Here is a 23491-nt window from a genome sequence, read left to right as displayed (position 1 = left end):
GACTGCTGAAGGACCAGCCCCTGGAGTCAGAGCACGTCGGAGAACAGTAAAGCTGACCGCGTACCAATCAATGCACCACACGCGCCCTCACGCTTTTTCAGTACTGAAAATCCGAATAACATACAGTACAGTTGGCGTAAAGTAAAAAGAACTCTGATCTACGCAAGGTCATTCATCGACCATTGGTGGTACGACAGCGTGAATGCCTGTACCGCAGATAAATTGATTATTCAGTCAACCTTAGCTTCTGAAGGAACATACAGTAGGTGCTTCGGTACTGTATGCTCTTTCACAAGCTAAGGTTACAACTAAGGGGACATTACCCTTCGGTGTCGTTCAGACCTCTTTTTACCTACGCCATCTCTACGCATCTACTCAATTGGTTTAATCAGTACGTATTGGTCGCATTCTATAGTCGCAATGGGTGCACAGTGCCCGAAATTCGAATGACGATACTATAAGGACTCGAAATTCGAATGACGAATTCACATACTCGAAATACGAAGGACAGATTTAAGAGTGCTCGAAATTCGAATGACGAGTATTCGAAATACTGAAAATCCTGATTGGTCCGCGATCAGCGTTAAAGTTTGTCAGTTGGTCTGCATACCCCAGTTTCAGCGCTTGCCCTCCCGCCATGAGGCCCTCCTCCCCCAGGAGCGTCACTTGTTCCTCCTCGCGCGACGGGTCCGCCATCTTGTGCACACATGCGCCGAAATGGCGCCAAAATCAATGCCAATCCCGTTGTACACATCTCCGAACTTATTTAACAGGTATAAGACTGAGATTTGTAGAGCGTACTTTTGTCTTTGCTCAGATTTTACTTAGCTCCGTATTCAGAATAATGTCTATGTAGTCTCACAAACGCATAGTAGGTTCCACTAATTCGATTATTGAATAATGAATTACCAGTCCATTTTTAATAATCTGATTGATGAAATCGTACGAAGTGCGGACTACGGATGCGCTGTGAGACTAGTGTACTATTGGGGGGGTTTAACTATCTTATGTGTGAATAAACGTAAAATATTGATCTCAGCCTAAAGGCGACAATTTTGAACTTAACCGTTGAACAGCTAACACGGACCGCTCGAGCAGTCTTTGTCAACACCTCGCAATTGTTTAGCCAATGGGGCAGTTGACAATTAAACTGCCATTTCTAATTCAATGTGCAACTTAACTGTGTTCAACAATGTTCAACTGCAATCAATTTAGTAATTGGAGGGGGATAACTGCTTACTGCGTCAGAACAGTCAACAGCTCGGTCAGTCTTGTAAGTTGTAACTGCTCGGAGCGGTCGCGACTGCTCGAATGGTCTCGTTTATGATAATGAAAGGAATAATCCGCTTTACAGTCGCAGCTAGCGATCAGTCATGCTGCACAGCTACGGCCGCCCTTAATGTAGTGCCATCCTTTTCCGCAAGGATCATTGTGAAGAGGATAGCACTATGTAGACCCATCAATTTAGTCAGGAGAATCGTGTACAACCGAGCTAGCATCAAAAACAAGTTCAATGTCAATGCCACATTTTATTGAACCGGTCGAGACCAGTTTATTATCAAAATGTCCCAGCGAACTTTCGAATTGAATGCTAAACTGTCAATCAGGTAGCAAGTCGAAACGATCTATAAAGCTGGAGATTGACATGTACCGTTTGTTTATAATGTACTATTCGAGGCGATGTTACAATACAGGCGACACAGACTGACTTGTAATGTATCATTCGAGCTCTTGGCTCAAGTGTGCTCCATTTTTACACCTTGCGCTTGAGATTTGCTTTCGGGATGACACGACCTGCATTGACTAGTTATGTAATACTCAAAGGGAATTCGCGAAAAAACAGACAATCGAGTGAATGATACATCACTAACTAACGTTACAAGCCAGTCATTGGTGTGAGTTACAAAATACATTACGCCAAAATGTTACAAGTCAATCTCCAGCTTTGAGCTGGGCGCATATTACGAAACGAGCCACAAACCACACATTATTCGAAGTTAGATTAACTTTGATAACTAGCGAATCTGTTACGTATACGCATTTCTTTGGCGAATTCCCTTAATGAATTTGCCACGTGCGGCTCGGGTTTCCTGTAATATGCGAACAGTTTAACCGTTCTAGAAACCATATTTTATTAAAATGTCTCGCAGAAGTTGTGAATCGTCTATCGTCGTATGCCAATCTAAACGATCAAAGACAGGTCAAACTAAGAATATGACATTGACTTTGGACTTTTTGAATCCTTTCAAAGACACCTAACAGTATATCCGGTTTTTAAAACGCTGTTCAAGTTGTACTATGATGAAGACCCACGACCTCAGATTTAATAGACAGAAAGTGTTAACAAACTTTGAACAGAGAGGCAGTGCGAAGAGATTTAGTGTTCTGTGGTATTTAGAAATTGTTATACAGTCAAAAACTGAAACTTTTTCGCTCTTATGTTTGCTTAGTCAATCCTCAAAGTATGGCAAGAGGTGTTAGGCAAAGCTCAAACCTTCGACTTCTGCCTTACATAATTCAATTTAAAGCTTGAGCAGTAAGTAAAATAATCTGCTCCCCGATTGTGTAAGAAAAACGTGTACATCGTAATCGTAATCGACAGCAAATTCTGCCTCTTGATTGGTTGAATTCGCTGTTCACATTTTTCACATCCAATCAAGGGGCAGAATTTGCTACCGATTACGATGAATACTTTATGTTACACAACCTGGAGGCTTGCAGCTGGTCTGGTGTGGTCTTTGACAAAAGTTAGGTTGAAGTTATTTTTTTAGAAGCAATAAAGTTACTTGTATGTATTTATAGGTTACGGGCCGATCAAACTTATTTGGCATTGGTTAGTTCTACATTGCTGCTTTAATGAGCGATATAAAAGTAATATTTCGTAGCAAATCTTCAATGGATTAAAAATAAATGTCAAATGAGCTTGATGGCTTTCATTCAGTGATGATCACTGACTTAGCGAATCATCCCGCAGGAGCCAATTTAAGTTTTTAACCTTAGACTGTCCGACATCGATTCTCTCTTAGAACTAAAGAAAAGTTCGTTTATTTCTAGTTCGTTAATAAATTCGCAAATTTCGAAAGTTTGCACTTTACCTAAAATCTCTTGCCAGACCTCAGAATTGATTAGACAAACCTGGGATCGCCTAAGTTTCAGACATTAACTGTAACAGTTATTAAAACCTTGTCTGGGCTTATAAGACCGTTTTAAATGAAACATTGATTGTAAAAAAAGAAAATAATAATAATTTGGATGGTTCAAACTAAACACCAATGATTCAATAAATAAACATCGATTTGGAGCTAGTTTTTTTCTACAACAGCAGCATGGCATCGACTGTTAACATTACATAAGCCTAACTTCTCAAAACATTTTTTTTAATCAATTACTTCATTTTAACTTGTGCCATCATAGATTCCGGTGTTTGTATGATTTGCCAATTTAGACATATTTAGCACTAACTTGTGATTATTCATATTGCGATCATCATAATAGTGTGGCTATAGTAACGAGGAGTTACCAAAATAATGGTGTAATTGCATGAAACAAAATAGGTAGTAGGTACTACAGGAGCAAAAAACTCAATATCCAAGGGAGACGCGGTTCGAAATCCTGCCGGTGCCTGCTGATCGGCGGCGGGGTGATTACGTAAAACGTTGCAGTAGCGACAGCAACGCGACAGCAGTAGCAATGCGACAGTTCATTTGCTGTCTCTCTTCTTCTTCTTATTTTGCTTTGTGGCTATTGCTGTCTCTTTGTAGCCGCTGCCGCTGTTACGTGTGACGTGTGACAGCAATGATCGCGAGATTGACGCCTGTCGCAAGGCTGTCGTGAGATACGTAATCACCCCACGGAAAATCTACCGGATTAATAGGTAATGACAGTGACTAACCCCAATGCCGAATTCGAGAAATTGAGGAGATTGTAAACAAAAATATGCCTTTGGGATACAAATATGTGTTTATCTTCGGAATGTATGTTCCCGGATTCAGATGCATTGGCATTTAAAGCTAGAGAAACTAATAGAAAACCAAATAATTGTGACGTTACGGCTGACGATAGAGTAGACCTGACATACAGTACGCGACCGAAAGTAACGTACATCGACATTTAGAAGGATATATCAAATTTGTAGAGCGTTGTCGTCATTGAGATCGACAAAACGTCATATAGATGTAAGTGACAGAGAACGCTCTACAAAGCCGAAATAGCATTCTAAAGGCCGATGTACATTACTTTAGAACGTAGTGCTACAAAACATCTTTTTTATTGTTAATAATTAAAGGACTATCATAATGATTTTTACGCGTTGATTTGATACGCAACACAAGTGACGGTGACTAGTATCAGAGATCCCTATTATCTTATCTGAACGATTAATTTACAAGTTACAGTGAACTGAACTACAGGTGGCTTACGTAAACAGCAAATATTATAAAGATTACGATTTTAATAGAACAATTTTTTCCGATAATTGCAACGCAACGTGATTCGAACAACTGCAGATAGCCGCTTCGGCTCGTGGTAGCGAGAAAAAACGAGAATTTTCAAAAAGCCCGAAAGAATTGGGATGACCGCAATATAAAGTGACTTTGAGCTACGCGACTGACACTGAATTGTCGCACGATCGACTGATATGTCCATAAAGCCGGGAATATACTAGTATGTCGTGCTGTGTCGTAAGTCGTAACGCATCAGAAGCATATCGGTTTCATACATTTAGTTTGGTTAGAGACGCATTCGATTTGGGGTGGCGTGTCGTGACGCCTTGTGTCGTATCTCTCTCTAACCATCAGTCTTCTTATTATTAATGCGAAAGTGTGTTTGTTTGTTGGTTTGTTCTTAAATCACGTCGCAACGGTGCAACGGATTGACGTGACTTTTTGCGTGCGTATAGATAAAGACCTGGAGAGTGGCAGGCTACTTATTTATCTTGGCTTTATTTCGGAAGATCAATAAGTTCCCACGGGATTTTTAAAAAACCTAATTCCACGCGGACGAAGTCGCGGACTCAGATCAGCTACTTAGTAGTAAAATATATTGTATGAAATCGATGTGTTGTGTTGTGTTGTTACGCGGCAGAAGCTACACGCTAGTACATTTCCGGCTGAACTGTGTCGCGTGTCGTGGCCGCTCACCTCAAATGCTCTCCATATTATATTTCTACACAACGCAGTGTACGCGTCGCCGTCGCGCGTCGCGGTCGCATAACTCAAAGGCTACCTTCATAATCACAAGTTTTGCAATGGAAACGCATATCCTATTGACTGGCAGATAATTTTCAAGCTTTAAGATGTAAAACTTTTAACATTAATTGATTACGAGTTAAAGAAAATAAAAATATATATTTTCAACGCCAGAAATCTGTTTGGTGGCTTACCTCGTCGAAGAATACTTGCGTCTTCCTTAGTATGTGTTTGAGCTCGGTAAGCTCTAGGTAGTTCCTCTTCAAGGCTTCCGCGTTCTGGTTCACTTCGCGAAGCTCATTCTCCAGCTTCTCGAATGTGGCCTGTGGGAAAATATCAAAAAGATGTCATGGGACAGATCGTTTTTGGCTGAGATCTATAGAGAGCACTTTGACTTTGCTCAGACTTAAGATTGAGTTAAAACGAGAAAGATTTATGTGAGAGATATAGCTCTGTCTCGTTTTAACTTTATCTTAAGTTTAAGCTAAGTCCTTCTTCCTAATGCTCCTTGATCAAGACTCACAATGAAAAAGCCTATAGCAAATTCTTTCGTCGTTCGTTGGCAATCCTGGTAAACGGAGCTGGGAGACACCCTACTATAGTTGGGCAGACGATACTAAGCTACTCTTTGGAAGCCGCTGATGACCATACTCAGTAGAAATCCTTGAAAGAGAACCAACTTACGTAGTATTAATTATATTTTGTGCCTATGTGGAGTGGACGCCTTTCCATTGAAACGACGCTCATTGTGAAAGAATAGAATAGAATCGTCAAATGCATCTACCACACTGGTTCGGAATGCCTGTCCTACCGAGAAGAATCAGAAAAAAATCTTTCAGTCCTGATCTCGGCTTTGTTTCAGTTTTGTAAACTGTGAGTTGATTTAGGATTTGTATTTTTTATCTGTATTAAAAAAAAGTTATCCAGCATTAAAACGAATCAAGCTCATTAGAAACACAAAAAGTACGTGGTTCATTTATCCAATCCTAAAACAGACGTTTAAGCAACAGATTAATGAAAATTATAAGGAAAACAATCAAATTTATTACTTGATGCAAATCTGAATCAGATTCTACCTACAACGACTTGTCAAATTAAGTCTTGAGAGTTTGAGACACGTGATAAAAGTTCAAGGTAGTTATTATAGTCATGTCCTTATGGTATGGTCAAATCGATTGTTGCTGCTAGTGAGATTGCAGCTACCAGCCTGCACTAGCATAACCGCCAAGAAATTGTTCACGCATAGTCGATAAAATACCACTATAGTCGATTTTTTAATTAAACAACATTTTTGACGTCTCCAGTGCTACCAGATTTTTATGAAAAATAAACAGTGCAGGGGGGGGGCAAAAAGAATCACCAACTGCTGAGGGCTGAGGGAAACATAATATCCTGTAGTATAAATCTCCTGATCTAGCAGAAAATTCTACCCATAATAAATGGCAATGGCATAATAAATGGTTGGCAAGATTACCTCAAGATCAATCATCTCCCTGGGCTGAGGCGCTTCGGGAACTTCCCCAGGTATCTCCAACATGGGGATGCCGTCCCTCCTGATCTCCTTCTCGAGGTAGCGGAGTTTCCGTTCCATTTCATCGCACCGACGCACCTCATTGACGAACTTCCGCTGGAACGCGTTGACATCTGGGTTTAGCTGATGAAGAATAAAACTGGTTAGTTGGGTATTTGAAAGAAAGAAAAAAAAAAAACCGGCCAAGTGCGAATCAGGTTCGCGCAATGAGGGTTCCATACTGCAGTCGTATTTTTCGACATTTTGCACGATAATTCAAAAACTATGATGGATAAAAATAAATAAAAAATTGTCTTAGAATGCACAGCCTCTCGAGTTGATTCAATGAAAACCTCATTTGACGTAACATTTATCGAAGTTCTTATATGACATCCAACTTCAAAACGCGTCCGCAATAGCATTTTTCATCCAATAAATTTTATCGATAGTGTAAATGAACTGTCAAAACATGTTTTTGTCCACATCTATCCTTTGTGGGCTGTCTCAATGAACCGTGCTAGGAAAACCATATTTTGACATTGATGCTGTCATTAAATGATAGATGCAGTCGATTCGCAATCGGCCTGCAGGTGAAGCCCTTTCATATGATACCCCACTTGATATAGTTATTTTACTTCGAAATATGAAAATACTAATTATTAGTTCATGACCACAATTAAATTTTTTTTGTGTGATGTAACCACAAATTCACGGTTTTCAGATTTTTCCCCTAATACCAGCTATAAGACCCACCTACCTACCAAATTTCATGATTCTAGGTCAACGGGAAGTATCCTGTAGGTTTCTTGAGAGACAGACGGACAGACAGACAACAAAGTGATCCTATAAGGGTTCCCTTTTTCCTTTTGAGGTACGGAATCCTAAAAACACTGAATCCACGCGGACGAAGTTGCGGGCATCATCTAGTTACTTATATGTATATATTGAAATTATGTAATCATTACATTCAGTTTTTAATTATATTGTCTTCATTCTGTTTCCTGATACAAAAATAAAACAATACCCAATTCTGTAAGCATAAAATCTGCTTTTGAAGCACATGGTTGGATACAAAGAGATAAATTTTCAATTTTTAGGGTTCCGTACATCAAAAGGAAAAAGGAACCTTTATAGGATCACTTTGTTGTCTGTCTATCCATCTGCAGGCCGATTGCCGTAAACTGACATGTGACATCTCAATAGAAATATCCTTAAGAATCGTGATCGTTACAGTTGATAAATTTGCTATCGCGGACGACTAATGCACTATATCGCAATTGGTCATTATCGACATTTTGATGACGTATTGGTAGCACGGACCTATTTATAACCCGACTAAATCGAATATCTATGGTAATCACTTGGTAATCTAGCAATTTAGATGGACATAACAGTCTCCTAAATTTGGCTACGTTACTTATTACAAATAAGTAGTTAGTCTGTGGTACCTAACTATTTAGAACCCCAGACCACAGAGTACAATTTTTGTTGTTTTTCCTTAGTTTACCCGTTTGTTTTTTGTGATTAATTCTGCAACTTTGCTTGCTCCTCGGACTCCGGAGACTTAGTTTTTCTCACTGAACTTATACGCAAATGCCTGGGCACTGATTTGCCTAAGTATTGGGACCCTTATTGACGGACTGTGGCTGCTTCGAGAAGTTGTTGTGTGACGAGGTGTGGTAGAAGTTAGAACTCGTAAGTTAACAAACGTTATCATTCAATACAAGTAAAGGCTCTCATGCGGGTTTCCTCACGATCTTCCTTTTCCTTCACAGCTAAGCAAGTGATATTTAGTTGTTACAATGGTATTAAACTCCGAAAAGTTAGAGGTGTTTTAACAGCGTTTCATAAAGTAGGTACCTATTATACAAATTGAGTCCATTGCTACTGGTGGTTATGACTTCATAGTAAGTACCTCCACACTACAAGTGCTTTCTCGAGTATGTTTCCTTATGTATCTAGAGCTGCCTAAAACGTTGCTCTTCATATGAAAGTTTGGATGTTTCTTACTCCTTCGCACCACAAATATTTAAAGAAACAATTTGGATTAGCTAAATTAGTAACAAAGATACCATATACACTGATTCTAAAGTCTTCGCAGACAACGTCATACCTAAACAGAAGCTGGTAGTGCCTAGTGGTATAGATTAAGCAACACAGTCAGTGGTCACTTACTCAGTTATCATAATTTTTTTTCAGGCAAAGGTGATACAGTGCTGCATTCATTTCTTCATCCTGACAAAGATATGGATTGGGATATGTTGTGAACTCGAGCTCTTGGACACCGTGCAGAGACAAATAAAATAATGAACGGTGCCAGATTAGATTTATAAGAAGCAGATGGTGATATAATTAAAATGTCAGAATCTAATCTACTTTAATAAAAGAAAACATAAAAAACCATCAAACTGTTGTTTTATTTGCCTAAATAATTTAAATTCCAAAGTAATTTCCAAAGCTAAATCAATTAAATCAGAAAATGATTCGACTTTTGGACATTACTTTGGGGAATAATTTTAGAAGAAGTCCCCCGAAGAGCCTAGTGGTTAGGATGTCCACCTCTGAATAATTGAAGGTTGGGGGTTCAATCCTAGGTACGCATCTCTAAGAGTTATGTCCGTTTTAAACAATTAATTATACTTAACTTGATTTAGCGGTGAAGGAAACATCATGAGGAAATCTGCATGCCTGAGAGTTCTCCATATTGTTCTCAAAGGAGTCAAAGGTATACTATTATGGTCAGCCTGTCGCTGGCTCACTATAGAGTACGGGTCTCTTGAGTGTGAGAAGAGTTTTGGCCATAGTCTACCATGCTGGCCAAATGCGGATTGGTAGACTTCACACACCTTTGATAACATTTTGGAGAACTCTCAGGCATGCAGGTTTCCACACGATGTTTTACATCACCGTTAAAGCAATGATATTTAATTATTTACTTAAAATGCACATAACTCCAAGAAGTTATAGGTGTGTGAAAAAGTACTCTGTGATTCTCATTTCTCAGTGTTAGTATACCTCTATATTTAATGTACTCTGTGCATCAAACCTACTAATGAAAGAGTCATCACATATTCTTTTAAAAGTACTTATGAGACTTATATTAATCTAAAAATGCTTTTATACTATTATACTAGCTTCTAAAATTAATAATTGATTTCTTATTTAGCAGAAGAATTACTATAGCCTTTTTAAATCCCTTTAATAACTTTATTTTAATTAATATGAGTAGTAAAACGATTTGCGGATAGCTTATGTCACTGATAAAAACACCCCTCGAGTTGATTCAATGAAAACCTCATTTGACGTAACATTTGTCGAGATTCTTATATGACATCAAACTTCAAAACGCGTCCGCAATAGCATTTTTCATACAATAAATTTTATCGATAGTGTAAATGAACTGTCAAAACATTTTTTTGTCCACATCTATCCTTTGTGGACTGTCTCAATGAACCGTGATAGGAAAACCATATTTTGACATTGATGCTGTCATTAAATGATAGATGCAGTCGATTCGCAATCGGCCTGCTGTCTATCCTGTCTTTCAAGAAAACTTATATGGTACTTCCCGTTGATCTAGAATCATGAAATTTGGTAAGTAGGTAGATCTTATAGCACAAGCTATTAAGCAAGTAATTAAATGTATTATTATTATTATTATTTTTAATAGACTAAGCAGCTTTCGCTAATGCGTCTATATCAGAAGTGCTTCGAGTCTTCCAAATCTTTTCTTGAACTGGTTAACAGAACTTGACATTACCACATCCTTAGACAATTTATTCCATATGTGAACAACTCCGTTGGTCAGAAAGTGTTTTAATGGATTTGACGATGGCAATTGATATTGTAGCTTCATATCATGTCCCCTAAATCTAGCATTGCTCCTTCTCGGAAACATGCTCTCAAAATTTGGGACATTCTAATAATTATTTAGTATTTTGTAAGTTTCAATTAGGTCGCCTCTTTCTCGCCTGCTTTTGCGGGTGCTGAGTCCAATTTTTGTAAGTCTTTGTTCATGTAGATTTTTTCATCATAATTTATATTATATTATTATTGTAGACATTACGTAGTTATCATAATCTCAACATTTAATTTTTATGATAAGTAAATAACTAAAATGATAAATATTGGGTGTGTACTGTGTTCCAATTAATCTAATAAATTATATAAATCACATGATTGGATTAGCTGTTCACATGATTTACTTGATTTTGGAATATTCCAGATTTTTTAGGGTTCCGTACCTCAAAAGGTAAAACGGAACCTTTATAGGAAGGATCCTTATACGAACTGAACTTTCGGCACCATACTTTCGGCAAGTGTGTCGCTACACTTAAGATGTGCCCGAGATCGAACCCCCGCCTCAAATTAGAAGGCTGACGTCCTAACCACTAGGCTATCACAGCTTCTATATTGTTTCAATTCACTGGCCCAACATGCTGGCCTAACAAGTACATGAGCAGTTTCTCTAAAGATGTCAATTCATCATCATCATGATCAACCTATCGCCAGCTCACCACTGAGCAGGTGTCTCCTCTGACAATGACAAATATACATAGTACACCATGCTGGGCAAGTGACAACCTCCCTGGCGCATTGGTAAGCGCTGCGGTCTTATTAGTGGGAGGTCCCGAATTCGATTCCCGGCAGGGGTTTGGAACTGTATAATTTCTAAATTTCTGGTCCGGTGTGGTGGGAAGCTTGGCCGTAGCTATTTACCACCCTACCGGCAAAGCCGTGCCACAAAGCGATTTAGCGTTCCGGTATGATGCCGTGTAGGACCCAAAGGTGTATGGGTTTTATAAAAACTGACATACTTCCAGGTTAGCCCGCTTCCATCTAAGACTGCATCATCACTTACCACCAGGTGAGATTGCAGTCACGGGCTAACTTGTATCGGAATTTTAAAACAAAAGTGGCATGGCAGGTTTGATAGATGTTAACTGAAGCCTTTATATGGAAGCCATAAAAGTCTTAAATAAATCACAATATGGATGGGTGACACTTGCTATCTAGAAACATTAAATATATATCATACTAGATGATGCCAGTGACTTTATCTGCTTGGAAATCCTGTGGAACTCTTTAATTTTCCTGGATAAAAAGTAGACCATGTCCGTCCCCAGGATGTAAGCCAACGCTGTACCAAATTTCATCGAAATCAGTCAAACTGTTGATCTGTGAAAAGCTAGCGGACAGACAGACACACTTTCGCTTTATAATATTAGTATGGATATGGATTTCCTTACCATAGTTACAAGATGATAATGAAAACCTTATAAGTATATTTACAAGTTTTATGTTTGAAACCTGTCATCCTTGGAAATTCCAAATTGTTTTATTTTGGCCAGCAATCCTTAACGCTTCATAGTGAGGTGAATCACTTATTTGTTTGTGAGAAAATTAAATAATTATACATTTATTATGTAACATGTACAATGTACATACATTACATACAGTGTTATGTTCAAATAGTTAATTTTAGATTTAGAGCCCACTGAAAAATGTGGCTGCTTTTGACAAAATAAATTCTTATGTACTTGAGTAGTTAGGTTTATCTAAATATATACAATTCAAAGTTTAAAACTTATATATCAACGACAAGACATGAAATTTGGAGGATATGTACTTTGTAAAGAGTAGGTGTCCACTAAGAAAGGGTTTTTCGAAATTCCCTCCCTAAGGGAGATAAATAGGGGATGGATGTCTGTATGAAAGTGTATCATGTTTAAAGTTACATAGATAAAAATTGGTATTCAGGCTTTCGTTTAAGAATGAAAAATAGGGATATATCACCATTTTTGAAAATTGAACTGCCAAGGGGGTTAAATAGGTTATGAAAGTTTGTATGAAAGTCCATCGTTTTTCAAGTTATTACCATGAAAATTTGGGTTTTCGGTTACAAAAGAAAAATATGTAGGTACTTATTTCAGGATTTTTCATAATTCTACCCCCACGCCGATGTTCTAAATTCCACCTGAGCGAGGCTGGGGCGGGCGGCTAGTTTAATATAAAACTTCAAAAAATAAATTATCATGTCAACTTATTTACATGTCCTTTTTGTATCACAGTTTAGTTAGAGTGATCGAGGAGTCCAATCTGACGTTCCTACATGGCTCAGATAGAGTAAGGGTTAATAACACATAAGTACACCTCATGTTCAGCTTTGACTACTTGTTTTATGCACACTATGAATCATTTACATTCTTGTTTCTTTCCATTGAGTATCAATGATATACCTATGCAATAGCCATGACCATATTATAAATCCATAAATTATATCAATAAACATGTCGGCTAATCAAGTTTGATAACATGGGTACTAAAAATATAATTTTACACATGTGTAACACCATAAATAACTATAAAATTAAAGCAGGGCTGGTAAAATCTACACCATCTCATAAACTGTATAAAATTAGGTCACAGTTTAGATTTTCATGAGATTTTGAGAAATAAATTGGGTCACAGAACCGACACTTTCTATTCTGTTATGAAGTCATGTTCTTTCATTGATATCAGTATTTTAAGGCCTATGATGTTATAATTTGCTTTTGTACTAGAGCGGTAATAAAAGGGGGCGTAATGTACTCACATCGCGGAACTGCACAAGCCCTAATTCTCCAAGTTCGGACACGCAAGCATAAGCTGCTTCACTCTGAAGAAAAAGTTGACACAAAGTCATTTCCTCACTACGGAACAACGACCCCATTTTGGTGGCTTTTCTATCACAATTCACGGAAAAATAAAACCAAACTATTAACTAGGTCCGTCGCATTCGCCGGCGAACGGACTTCGGCGGCGACGAAACCGAAATAAAATGGAAATCGATCAATAAGTTTTTGCAGCAACGAGCGAACCTGTCATCCGTGCGCAACGCGACATTTGAGTAAGGATACCATACTAAAAAAAAAATATGACCAAAAGAATAAAAAAGTCTAACCCTTAATGTCATAGGTAATTATTGAAATCTTCAAAACCTGCTAAATAATTTAAAAAATTGCGCTAATTTTATATAGTACTTTAATAGCTGGAACAGTAGATTATGCAATTTAGGAAATTAGGAGTTTTTTTGACAAGAAACACTGGTTTGTGGTAATCTGTGTAATCTGTCAATTAGCTGTCGATGCATCAAATGTCATTGTAATTTTTTCTTGCATTTACAAAGCAAGCTGTTGTTCAAAAGTTTGAAAATGAAAATAGATCAATTTTTTTTCATTATTTTTTTGTCATATAAAATTGGGTAAGACTAGCTTTAGGCTCATAGGCTTAATTAGGCTATATTATAAGTACTTGCTAATAGATAAAAAAAAATATTTTCTCTTTTCAATAATAATAATGCTTTAAGAACATTCACGAAGATCGTTAATTCATCGTCAAGTTAAAATTTGATACCCATTTAAATAAAAAAGCGCTTGCTGTGACGTTTGATTTATATGTCTATCTCTTTTGGCTTTATTACTTCTGAATGCTGCTCTTTCGTGAAATTCGTCATTATTTTGACATAACTAGTCTTCTTAAATTAATAGGGTTTGCTTATAAATCAAAAATTGAGGTTATGTAAAGATCCCGGAGAAAATTAAAAATGCAGGATTAATTTTAGACCAAGATGAGTTAAACTTATCGTCAAACCACAATTTATAGCAATGGTATGTTTATTAATACTTTGGTATACACAGACTACAGAGTGGTATTTTCGTCCATGAACATTAAAAAAAAGTGTCTTTATTTTAGGCGTTGCTCGGTGCTCAGCTGGTTATTACCTTAATAATGGTATCAGCGATACAAAAGCTTGGGAATTACTCGTTTGCAAGGTGGTTACTATGTTCGCAAGGGTTATACCGGTATTTGTACCCAGATAATAGTGAATTAAAAGCTTTGGCTGGTGTCCCAAAAGATAAGCCTAAAGGGAAGAAAAGTTCGAAGACCGAATCAAATGGTAAACCAGAAACGTTCCACATACCTCGAAGCCTTGATATACAGTTGGAGACGGCCCCTGTTACTCCGTCAGATGTGGTACATTTGAGGTTTTATACAGAATACATATGGATAGTGGATTTTTCATTGTACACTGCTTTTGTTTATATTATGTCTGAGGTTTGTGTTTCTTTTGTATTTAACTAGCTTATGCCCATGACTTTGTCCGCATGGACTACAAAAATTTCAAACCCTAACCCCTGCCTACGACGCAGCATTGACGCCGAGTGGCCTACTTACGCAGTGTTTGTGGACTTCTAAGGCTCTAGCGTCAGTCAGATGTTTTGTTTGCAATATATCGTGAACTTGTACAAAATATATTTTTTCGCGTTTTTTTTGTGGTATCATACCAGTAATCATCAGTGCTATCACGTCTTCGTTTTTGGCAGCGATTACATCCTGTATAATAATCATCATTGTAATTTTCAGATTTACACTGCCATATTCCCTCTAAAAGATGAATTCAATTTAAGTATGGTGTGGTGTTTGCTGGTGATATTATTTTCATTGTATCCTTTTTTATAAACTTCAGTCATCATCATCATGATCAACCCATTTTCGGTCCACTACTGAGCACAGGTCTCCTCTCTGAATGAGAATAGTTTAGGCTATAGCCTGCCACGCTGGCCAAGTGGGGATTTGCAGACTTCACACACCTATGAGAACTTTGAGAACATTATGGAGATCTCTCAGGCATGCAGGTTTCCTCACGACGTTTTCCTTCACCTTTTGAAGCAAGTGATATTTAATTAATTAAAATGCACATAACTCCGAAAAGTTAGAGGTGCGTGCCGGGGATCGAACCCCCGACCTGCGATTAGAAGGTGGACGCCCTTACCACTAGGCTATCACAGGTGAAGAAAGATATGTCACAATATTTCCTTAGCATTTTGCCTCAGTAAAATTCTACTCTCTCTCACAAAACTGTACTTTACTAGTGAGGAGTCCATAGGAGAACGTTCAACCTGCATCGTAGCGTTTTGCGTGTTCCTCCTCATAGCTATGATGGTGCTGATAGTCGATGAGACAAACCTGGAAGTAGGTGTGGACCCCGCTTATGATAGCTTCTATGAAAATGCGTCGAAATTCCTGGAAAACCAAGGATTGACTTCTGTGTAAGTTGACTATTGTGGCAATTGCTAAGTAATGCAGTAATAAAAGTTTCTTTAATATAAATAACAAGCAGCAAAGCTGGTGGGTCACTTGATTGTCTCTTACCATGTTGTTTCACCAACATGCTAATTGGCAGTGGCGTGCTCAGGGTTTGAACCTAGGGTAAGCATTAGGTAACTAACTACCTATTTAATGACAGGTCATCATGAGAAATGAGCACTTAAGCCATTTCAACTAGGGTAAGCAGTGCTTTTATGCCTCTATGATCTGCACGCCACTGCTAATTGGGTATTTGACTACATCAAAAATAAATTATTTCTCAGTGATTATTAAATAGAGGGCCTTCCAAAATACGTATAATCCACGTCCTTTGTTGGTTTTAAGTGGAATAACCATTTTCAATTATTGATTAAACTAAAAAAAGCACGTCAAATGATTGTGACGTCACACACCGGTATTTCATAGAATCTCGCATACTAAGCGCGCGTTTTGACGTTTGATAAAAAGTTACTGATTTGACTAGTGAAATACCGTATTTTTGGCTAAATAGTTCTTAACTACTTTCAGAAATAAAGTTTAAATTTAATTGCAGCAAAATCAAAATAGTTTAAGTTTGAATAAGACATAATATAGGTACCTTTATTTGATACTATAGTAATTAATTTCAAAATCTCAAAAAATAACCGCTGTTAACAACACACTGTTATTTCATAGTTTCAAGTTTTCTGCCAATTTTTCCCCTGATACCAACTTTGCTGTGAAACTTTTTGAATTCGACGTATCATTCTTTATTATTTACTAGCTGATGCTCGCGACTTCGTTCGTGTGGAATTGGGGTTTTAAAAATCCCTTCTTTGATTTTCCGGGATAAAAAGTATCCTATGTCACTCTCCAGATCTTCAACTATACCCATGCAAAAAATCACGTCGGTCCGTTGCTCCTTTGCGACGTGATTGAAGGACAAACCAATAAACCAACAAACAAATACACTTTCGTATATTTATAATAAGGGTACTGAGTACTAGCTGATGCTCGCGACTTCATGCACGTGGATTTAGATTTTTGAAAATCCCGTAGGAACTCTTCGATTTTCCGGGATAAAAAGTAGCCCATGTCACTCTTCAGGTCTTTAACTATACCCATGCAAAAAATCACGTCGATCCGTTGCGACGTGATTGAAAGACAAACCAACAAATCAATAGACCGACTAGTAAACATACTTTCGCATTTATAATATGTGTACTGATCATCATCATCAACAACCGATAGACGTCCACAGCTGGACATAGGTCTCTTGTAGGGACTTTCACATGCCACGGTTTTGCGCCGCCTCAATCCAGCGGCTCCCTGCGACTCGTCTGATGCTGTCCACCTAGTGGGTCTTTATTATTTACTTGTAATAATTTCCAGTGGTCCAGCATCGAAGCTGATCATCAAGTTCTCTCTAGCAGTCTGGGCGGCCCTCATCGGCACACTGTTCACCTTCCCCGGGCTGAGGGTGGCTAGGATGCACTGGGACTCATTGAGGTAAAGATTCTTTTATATCCTAGTTTGTCTCTGATACTTAAATATACAGTAGGGCGATTGTCTAAAACCTGCATCAATCATTATTACAATCTCAATTGTTCTAATTGGCTGAATTTGTGCGATTCTTGTTGCAACAATGCATTGTAGCTAATAGTGAGCGAGCGTCAACCGATCAGAGGTGATTGCGATCGTGACATTGTAGCTCTCATTCTACGGCAATCGTGCAGCTGTACGCAGCCGAAAGTGATGAACATCGGCTTTTAGAATGACATTTCATCTTTGTAGAGCGTTGTCTTTGTCACTCATACCTACATGTTCATCACTTTTGGCCGCGTACTGTACCTTGTTCAATGAGTCAAGCTAATAGGGAAGTAAGAAACCGCACATCATTGGTCATAGATAATAGACATAGGGTATGTTCACATTGTGACTAAAATATGTCTTAATTTCACTCTTAACATCCTGCGCGGCGGCCAGCGTGGATAACAAACTCTTAATATTTACAAGGAATTGGAAGATGCGTGGAGTGTGGACGCGTCCTAATCGAGAGTGGGTCGGAGAGTATGGAATAGCTCCCGCAGGACGCACCCGCTTCCAGCTGGGCCACAGACTAGCTGTCTGTTGTGTGGTCAACGTGACACAGGGTCTGGAAAAACCCTGCACAGCTGCCAACATTCAAGAAGAGGAACAGCTTTTTTTTATTTATTTTTATTTTTTATTCAGATACAAGTTAGCCCTTGACTGCAATCTCACCTGATGGTAAGTGATGATGCAGTCTAAGATGATAGCGGGTTAACCTGGTAGGGGTATGGCAGTTTTTATTAAACCCATACCCCTTTGGTTTCTACACGGCATCGTACCGTACAGCTGTTTCTATACAACACATATGATTATATTTTTTCAGGTACTGCAGCGATAACAAAGTAAAATCTCTGCTGCTCAATGTCAACTTTGCGATGCCGTTCGTGCTGGCCTTACTGTGGGTGCGGCCGGTCGCACGACACTATCTCGCTGTGAGGATCTTCAGTGGGATGACTAAACCTCTGTAAGTGTTACTAACTGTACTCTATCCATGGAGAGAAGTTAGTAAAATCTCTGCTGCTCAACGTTAACTTTGCGATGCCGTTCGTGCTGGCCTTGCTGTGGGTGCGGCCGGTCGCACGACACTACCTCGCTGTGGGGATCTTCAGCGGGATGACTAAACCTCTGTAAGTGTTACTAACTGTACTCTACCCACGGAGAGAAGTTAGTAAATTCTCTGTTGCTCAACGTCAACTTTGCGATGCCGTTCGTGCTGGCCTAGCTGTGGGTGCGGCCGGTCGCACGACACTACCTCGCTGTGAAGATCTTTGAAGGGGCATTGTGGTGCAACGCCTCACCTTAAAATACGAATGCCCTACCTTGAAAAATACCGTCAAATAAGTAAAATGTTTGTTGATAAAAATGATATTGAATGGATAATTTCCAGGGAAAAAGTCCGGGATTGAACCCCGACCCTCCGAACAGGAGGTATTAACCACTAGGCTATCACGGCTCTTATTAATACTAAACTATTTACAGTAGGGAATCCTTTTAGGGCTTATAGTTTCATCCAGTCCATCCATCCGTCACATCTATTTTTGTTTCAGTATGACCTCTGAGGCATTCGACACTCTTCGCCTCGTGCTGCTAGTGTCCAGTGTGGTGGTGCGAATAGTGCTGATGCCGCAACAGTTGCAGGCCTACTTGGACATGGCGCAGAGGCGGCTGGATGTGCAGAAGAAGGAAGCGGGCAGAATCACTAATATCGACTTGCAGAAGAAGGTCAACATTCTTTATTCATCTATACAAGGTGTAATTAGATTAGAACGTTAGCAAAAACTAAAACAGGTCATAGTACTGATGATTACCTACTGATACGATACCACAAAAAAAATGTAAAAAAACTTGTATTTTGTAAAAGTTCACAATGGGTGACGTAGATAGATGCCACGGGGTCAATGCCGCGTCATAGGTGGTAGGCGGGGAAACAAAACTTGGGCTATAATTCGCCATATGGATCTTCTCATGTTCTCACATAGTTTTGGACTTTCCCGAGGTCGTAAGATCTAAAAAAAATTGAATTTTTTCTTCTAGGTAGCGTACAATATTCTATTACCTATGCGTAGTACATGTGCCCGTCATTATGTGCCTTTATGTCGCACGTATGTACAAGACACTAGGGTACTCCTGGCCCGCCCTCTTCACTAAAGGGGAAGAGGTCTAGAATGGCAATAAAAATTAGGATATAAAAATCTGAAAACCATTTTAAAATAGGGCCTCAAATCTTCCATCGTGTTGGTATCACATTTTATTGAACTTTAGTGGACTGTCGCAACTTTTTCTTGTTTCGACAAAAATGCGCCATCTTGTATTATGCGCCATGTTGTTTTTGTTTCGACAAAAAAGCGCCATCTTGGATAATGCGCCATGTTGTTTTTTGTTTCGACAAAAATATGCCATTTTGGAAAATGCGCCATGTTGTTTTTTGTTTCGACAAAAATGCGCTATCTCTTTTTTTCTTTTTCCAGGTAGCGTCAGTATTCTACTACCTATGCGTAGTGGCGCTACAGTACGTGTGTCCCATCATCATGTGCCTTTACTTCGCACTCATGTACAAGACACTAGGGGGGTACTCCTGGAGCGCCCTCTTTACTGGAGGGGAGGCGGTGGCGAGTGAGGACAAAGCTACAGTTACTATGGAAGGGATGGAGCAGTTCCAAATGGCTTGGGAGAATTTGAAAATGGTAAGATATTTTTTTTGAGAGAATACCCGGGATCAGTAGTGGGCCAGCCGTATTAAAAAATTTTTTTTTTTTGTAGAATCACTTAATTGTCTGTCTGTTTACCTGTCGTGTCTCTCAAGAGTATCAGAATCTATAGTGTATGGGAAGAACACTAGATTTTGATACCCTTGAACCTATAGGTAAACCTATATCTAACCTATCGGATACTTCCCGTTGATCTAGAATCATGAAATTTGGTAGGTAGATAGGTCCCGCAAAATGCTATTACGCTGGAACCATGTCTCGTTAACATCGAAATTCCGTCATTTTGACGTCAGCCGAAATAAAAATATACCATCAGTTCGAAACGTCAGTCTAGTGCTGACGTCACTAAAATGGCAGCCACGCTCATTAGCAATTTGCAGGACTTATACCTGTACATTCTAAAATAGATTTTATTCTATTTTATAAATAATAGTTCTTGATTTATCCTGCAAAATGTCGTAATATACGACTTTAGAACGGAACCATCGGTGTGCGATTCTGAGTCGTACTTGGCCGGTTTATATTTTATTTTTAGGGTTCCATACCTCAAAAGGAAAAACGGAACCCTTATAGGATCACTTTGTTGTCTGTCTGTCTGTCTGTCAAGAAACCTACAGGGTACTTCCCGTTGACCTAGAATCATGAAATTTGGTAGGTGGGTCTTATAGCTGGTATTAGGGGAAAAATCTGAAAACTGTGAATTTGTGGTTATATCACACACAAAAAAATTAAATTGTGGTCATGAACTAATAATTAGTATTTTCATATTTCGTAGTAAGATAACTATATCAAGTGGGGTATCATGTGAAAGGGCTTCACCTGTGCATTCTAAAACTGATTTTTATTTATTTTTACGCATCATAGTTTTTTAATTATCGTGCAAAATGTCGAAAAAATACGACTGAATTACGGAACCCTCGTTGCGCGAGCCTGACTCGCACTTGGCCGGTTTTTTTTCAACAGGTGTTCACGGAAGACGTGCACCGCGGCGTGTTCGGCTTCGCGACGTGGTGGTGTTGCTTTTCCTGGTTCTTGACCACCGCGCTCGGCTCCATGTACCAGTCCTACTTCCGCATCTCGTGATCTGATCTGACACTCGTGGCCCTTAGGCTGAAGCCCTTGTCGGACACCCTTCAATGTGGACGTATCTATGTCTAACACAGACCAACTTCCTAGGCAAGCGCGCTCCATCTTAGGCTGCATCAGCTGCTGATTCGCTCAGTGTCTTTTATTTATTTACTAGCGACCCGTCCCGGCTTCGCACGGGTAGCTTATTACAATTTTCGTAGGGATCTCTAATTTTTTAAAACTAAAATATAGCCTATGTCACTCAGGAATATATATAGCTTTCTACTGGCGATAGAATTTTCAAAATCGGTTCAGTAGTTCCAGAGATTACCCCCTACAAACAAACTTACAAACTTTACCTCTTTATAAAATTAGTATAGATTAGTATAGATTTTTATTCAGAACAAGTTAGCCCTTGACTCACTCTCACCTGGTGGTAAGTGATGATGCAGTCTAAGATGGAAGCGGGCTAACCTGGAAGGGGTATTTAAGTGTTTATTAAACCCATGCCTCTTTGGTTTCAACACGGCATCGTACTGGAACGATTAACCGCTTGGCGGCACGTCTTTGCTGGCACGGTGGTGACTAACCTTTAGAGCCTCAATAGCTCAACCGGTATAGGAGTGGACTGAAAACCGAAAGGTCGACGGTTCAAACCCCGCCCGTTGCACTATTGTCTAACCTACTCCTAGCACAAGCTTGACGCTTAATTGGAGAGGAAAGGGGAATATTAGTCATTTAAAAAATGGCTAATATTATTTTTAAAAAAAACTAACCACGGCCGAACCCTACCACCAGAATGATTGCCATTGAGCTCATTTGACATTTATATTTAATTCATTGACTGTTTTCTACTTAAAAATTAGTTTAATATCACTCAATCAAGCAGCAATTAGAGCCTCGATAGCTCAACGGTTAAAGGACTGAAAACAGAAAGGTCGCCGGTTCAAATCCCATCCGTTGCACTATTGTCGTACCTACTCCTAGCACAAGCTTTACGCTTAATTGGAGGGGAAAGGGGAATATTAGTCAGCTAACTCGACTAATGTTCTTAATAAAAAAGAAAAAAGTATAACCAACAAATGTCAAATGAGCTCGGTGGCTATCATTTCGTGTTAGACACTGAGTTAGCGAATCATCCCGCAGGTCTGTTTGCAGCCATGCGCTAGTCTATAAATTAAAAAAAAACTTCCTTATCCAAAGATGCCCATAGTTTTTATTTACTACTGCATATCGTTTGATATGAGTCCCGCAAATTGCTATTGCGCTGGAACCATGTCTCATTAGCATCGAAATGACGTCATTTTGACGTCAGCAGAAATGAAAATATACCATCAGCTCGAAACTTCAGTCTATTGCTGACATCACTAAAATGGCGGCCACGCGCATTAGCAATTTGCGGGACTTATACCACTGGAATTGAAAATCTTATTGTTTCATGTGCTAAAATATTATAGTGCATAAATACAGTACGCAGCAGAAAGTAATGTACATCGGCCTTTTTTTTTTAAATTTATTTATTATTCAATTAGAACGGCCATAAAGCCCAATTACACTAATTAAACTACGAGTACTAACTAACATAAATATACTTACAAAAAAATGTTAAAATTATAAATTTTAAAAAGCAAAATTATAAATTTTCACAAAAGTACAAGATCTGACCCGTGAGGTCAGCCCATTTGTCTGCAAATATGTCACAGCGAGGACATATTTGCGGACAAATTTTATTTTTCGCTAGAATGACATTGCGGCTTTGTATAGCGTTGTCTCTGTCACTAATACCTATATGACGTTTTGTCGGTCTCAATGACAAGGACAACGCTCTACAAATTTGCTATCTCCTTCTAAATGTCGATATACATTATGCCGCGTACTGTATTTGTATTTACGTGTCAGGATAGTATTATAAGTTACCAGCCCAGAATGAAGAAGAAGAAAGTATTTTAAGTTTACTAGCTTATGCTCGCGACTTCGTACGCGTGGACTACACAAATTTCAAACAACTGTTTCACCCCCTTAGGTGTTGAATTTTCAAAAATCCTTTCTTAGCAGATGCCTACGTCATAATATCTATCTGCATGCCAAATTTCAGCCCGATCTGTCCAGTAGTTTGAGCTGTGCGTTGATAGATCAGTCAGTCAGTCAGTCACTTTTTTTTTCATTTTATATATTTAGATAAGTGTTTGTTGAATTTTTATAAGCTCAATGCCCTTTATGGTACTTGGTTTATTTGTTAGGTTTGACTGTTTTTATTAAAAGTTTTGCATTTATTGATGTTTATTTCGTGCACACCCCACCGACCTATTAAGTAGTTAGCT

The 23491-nt window shown here is 38.7% G+C and overlaps 2 protein-coding genes across 6 annotated transcripts in view; one reads left to right on the top strand and one right to left on the bottom strand.

Moving 5' to 3' along the window:
- Vha100-1 (V-type ATPase subunit a family protein Vha100-1) overlaps positions 1-13583 on the bottom strand; it is a 52787-nt gene extending 39204 nt beyond the window's left edge. For 4 of the 5 annotated variants that reach the window (XM_034974257.2, XM_034974258.2, XM_034974253.2 and 1 more), the window contains exons 1-3: positions 13292-13583; positions 6661-6840; positions 5381-5509 (exon numbers count right to left, since the gene is read on the bottom strand). In XM_034974257.2, the coding sequence (XP_034830148.1) occupies positions 5381-5509; positions 6661-6840; positions 13292-13408 (426 nt within the window). In that variant the 5' untranslated portion in view covers positions 13409-13583. Of the gene's footprint in view, positions 1-610; positions 697-5380; positions 5510-6660; positions 6841-13291 lie in introns of all 5 variants that reach the window. The other variant, XM_034974255.2, reaches the window with a different exon arrangement.
- A 630-nt stretch (positions 13584-14213) lies between these two features.
- On the top strand, positions 14214-23443 carry emei (transmembrane protein 161-like emei). The gene is made up of 9 exons (XM_034973985.2): positions 14214-14345; positions 14431-14793; positions 15103-15182; positions 15573-15788; positions 17197-17313; positions 18218-18358; positions 18942-19116; positions 19863-20078; positions 21066-23443. The coding sequence occupies exons 1-9, from the start codon at positions 14343-14345 to the stop codon at positions 21183-21185; spliced, it is 1431 nt and encodes a 476-aa protein (XP_034829876.1). The 5' UTR covers positions 14214-14342; the 3' UTR covers positions 21186-23443.
- The last annotated feature ends 48 nt before the right edge of the window (positions 23444-23491 follow it).

This window comes from Maniola hyperantus, chromosome 12 (genome assembly GCF_902806685.2).
Source record: "Maniola hyperantus chromosome 12, iAphHyp1.2, whole genome shotgun sequence".
Classification (NCBI taxonomy): domain Eukaryota; kingdom Metazoa; phylum Arthropoda; class Insecta; order Lepidoptera; family Nymphalidae; genus Maniola; species Maniola hyperantus.
The sequence above is the reverse complement of the archived record's forward strand: the minus strand, read 5'-3'. Positions and strand labels throughout refer to the sequence as shown.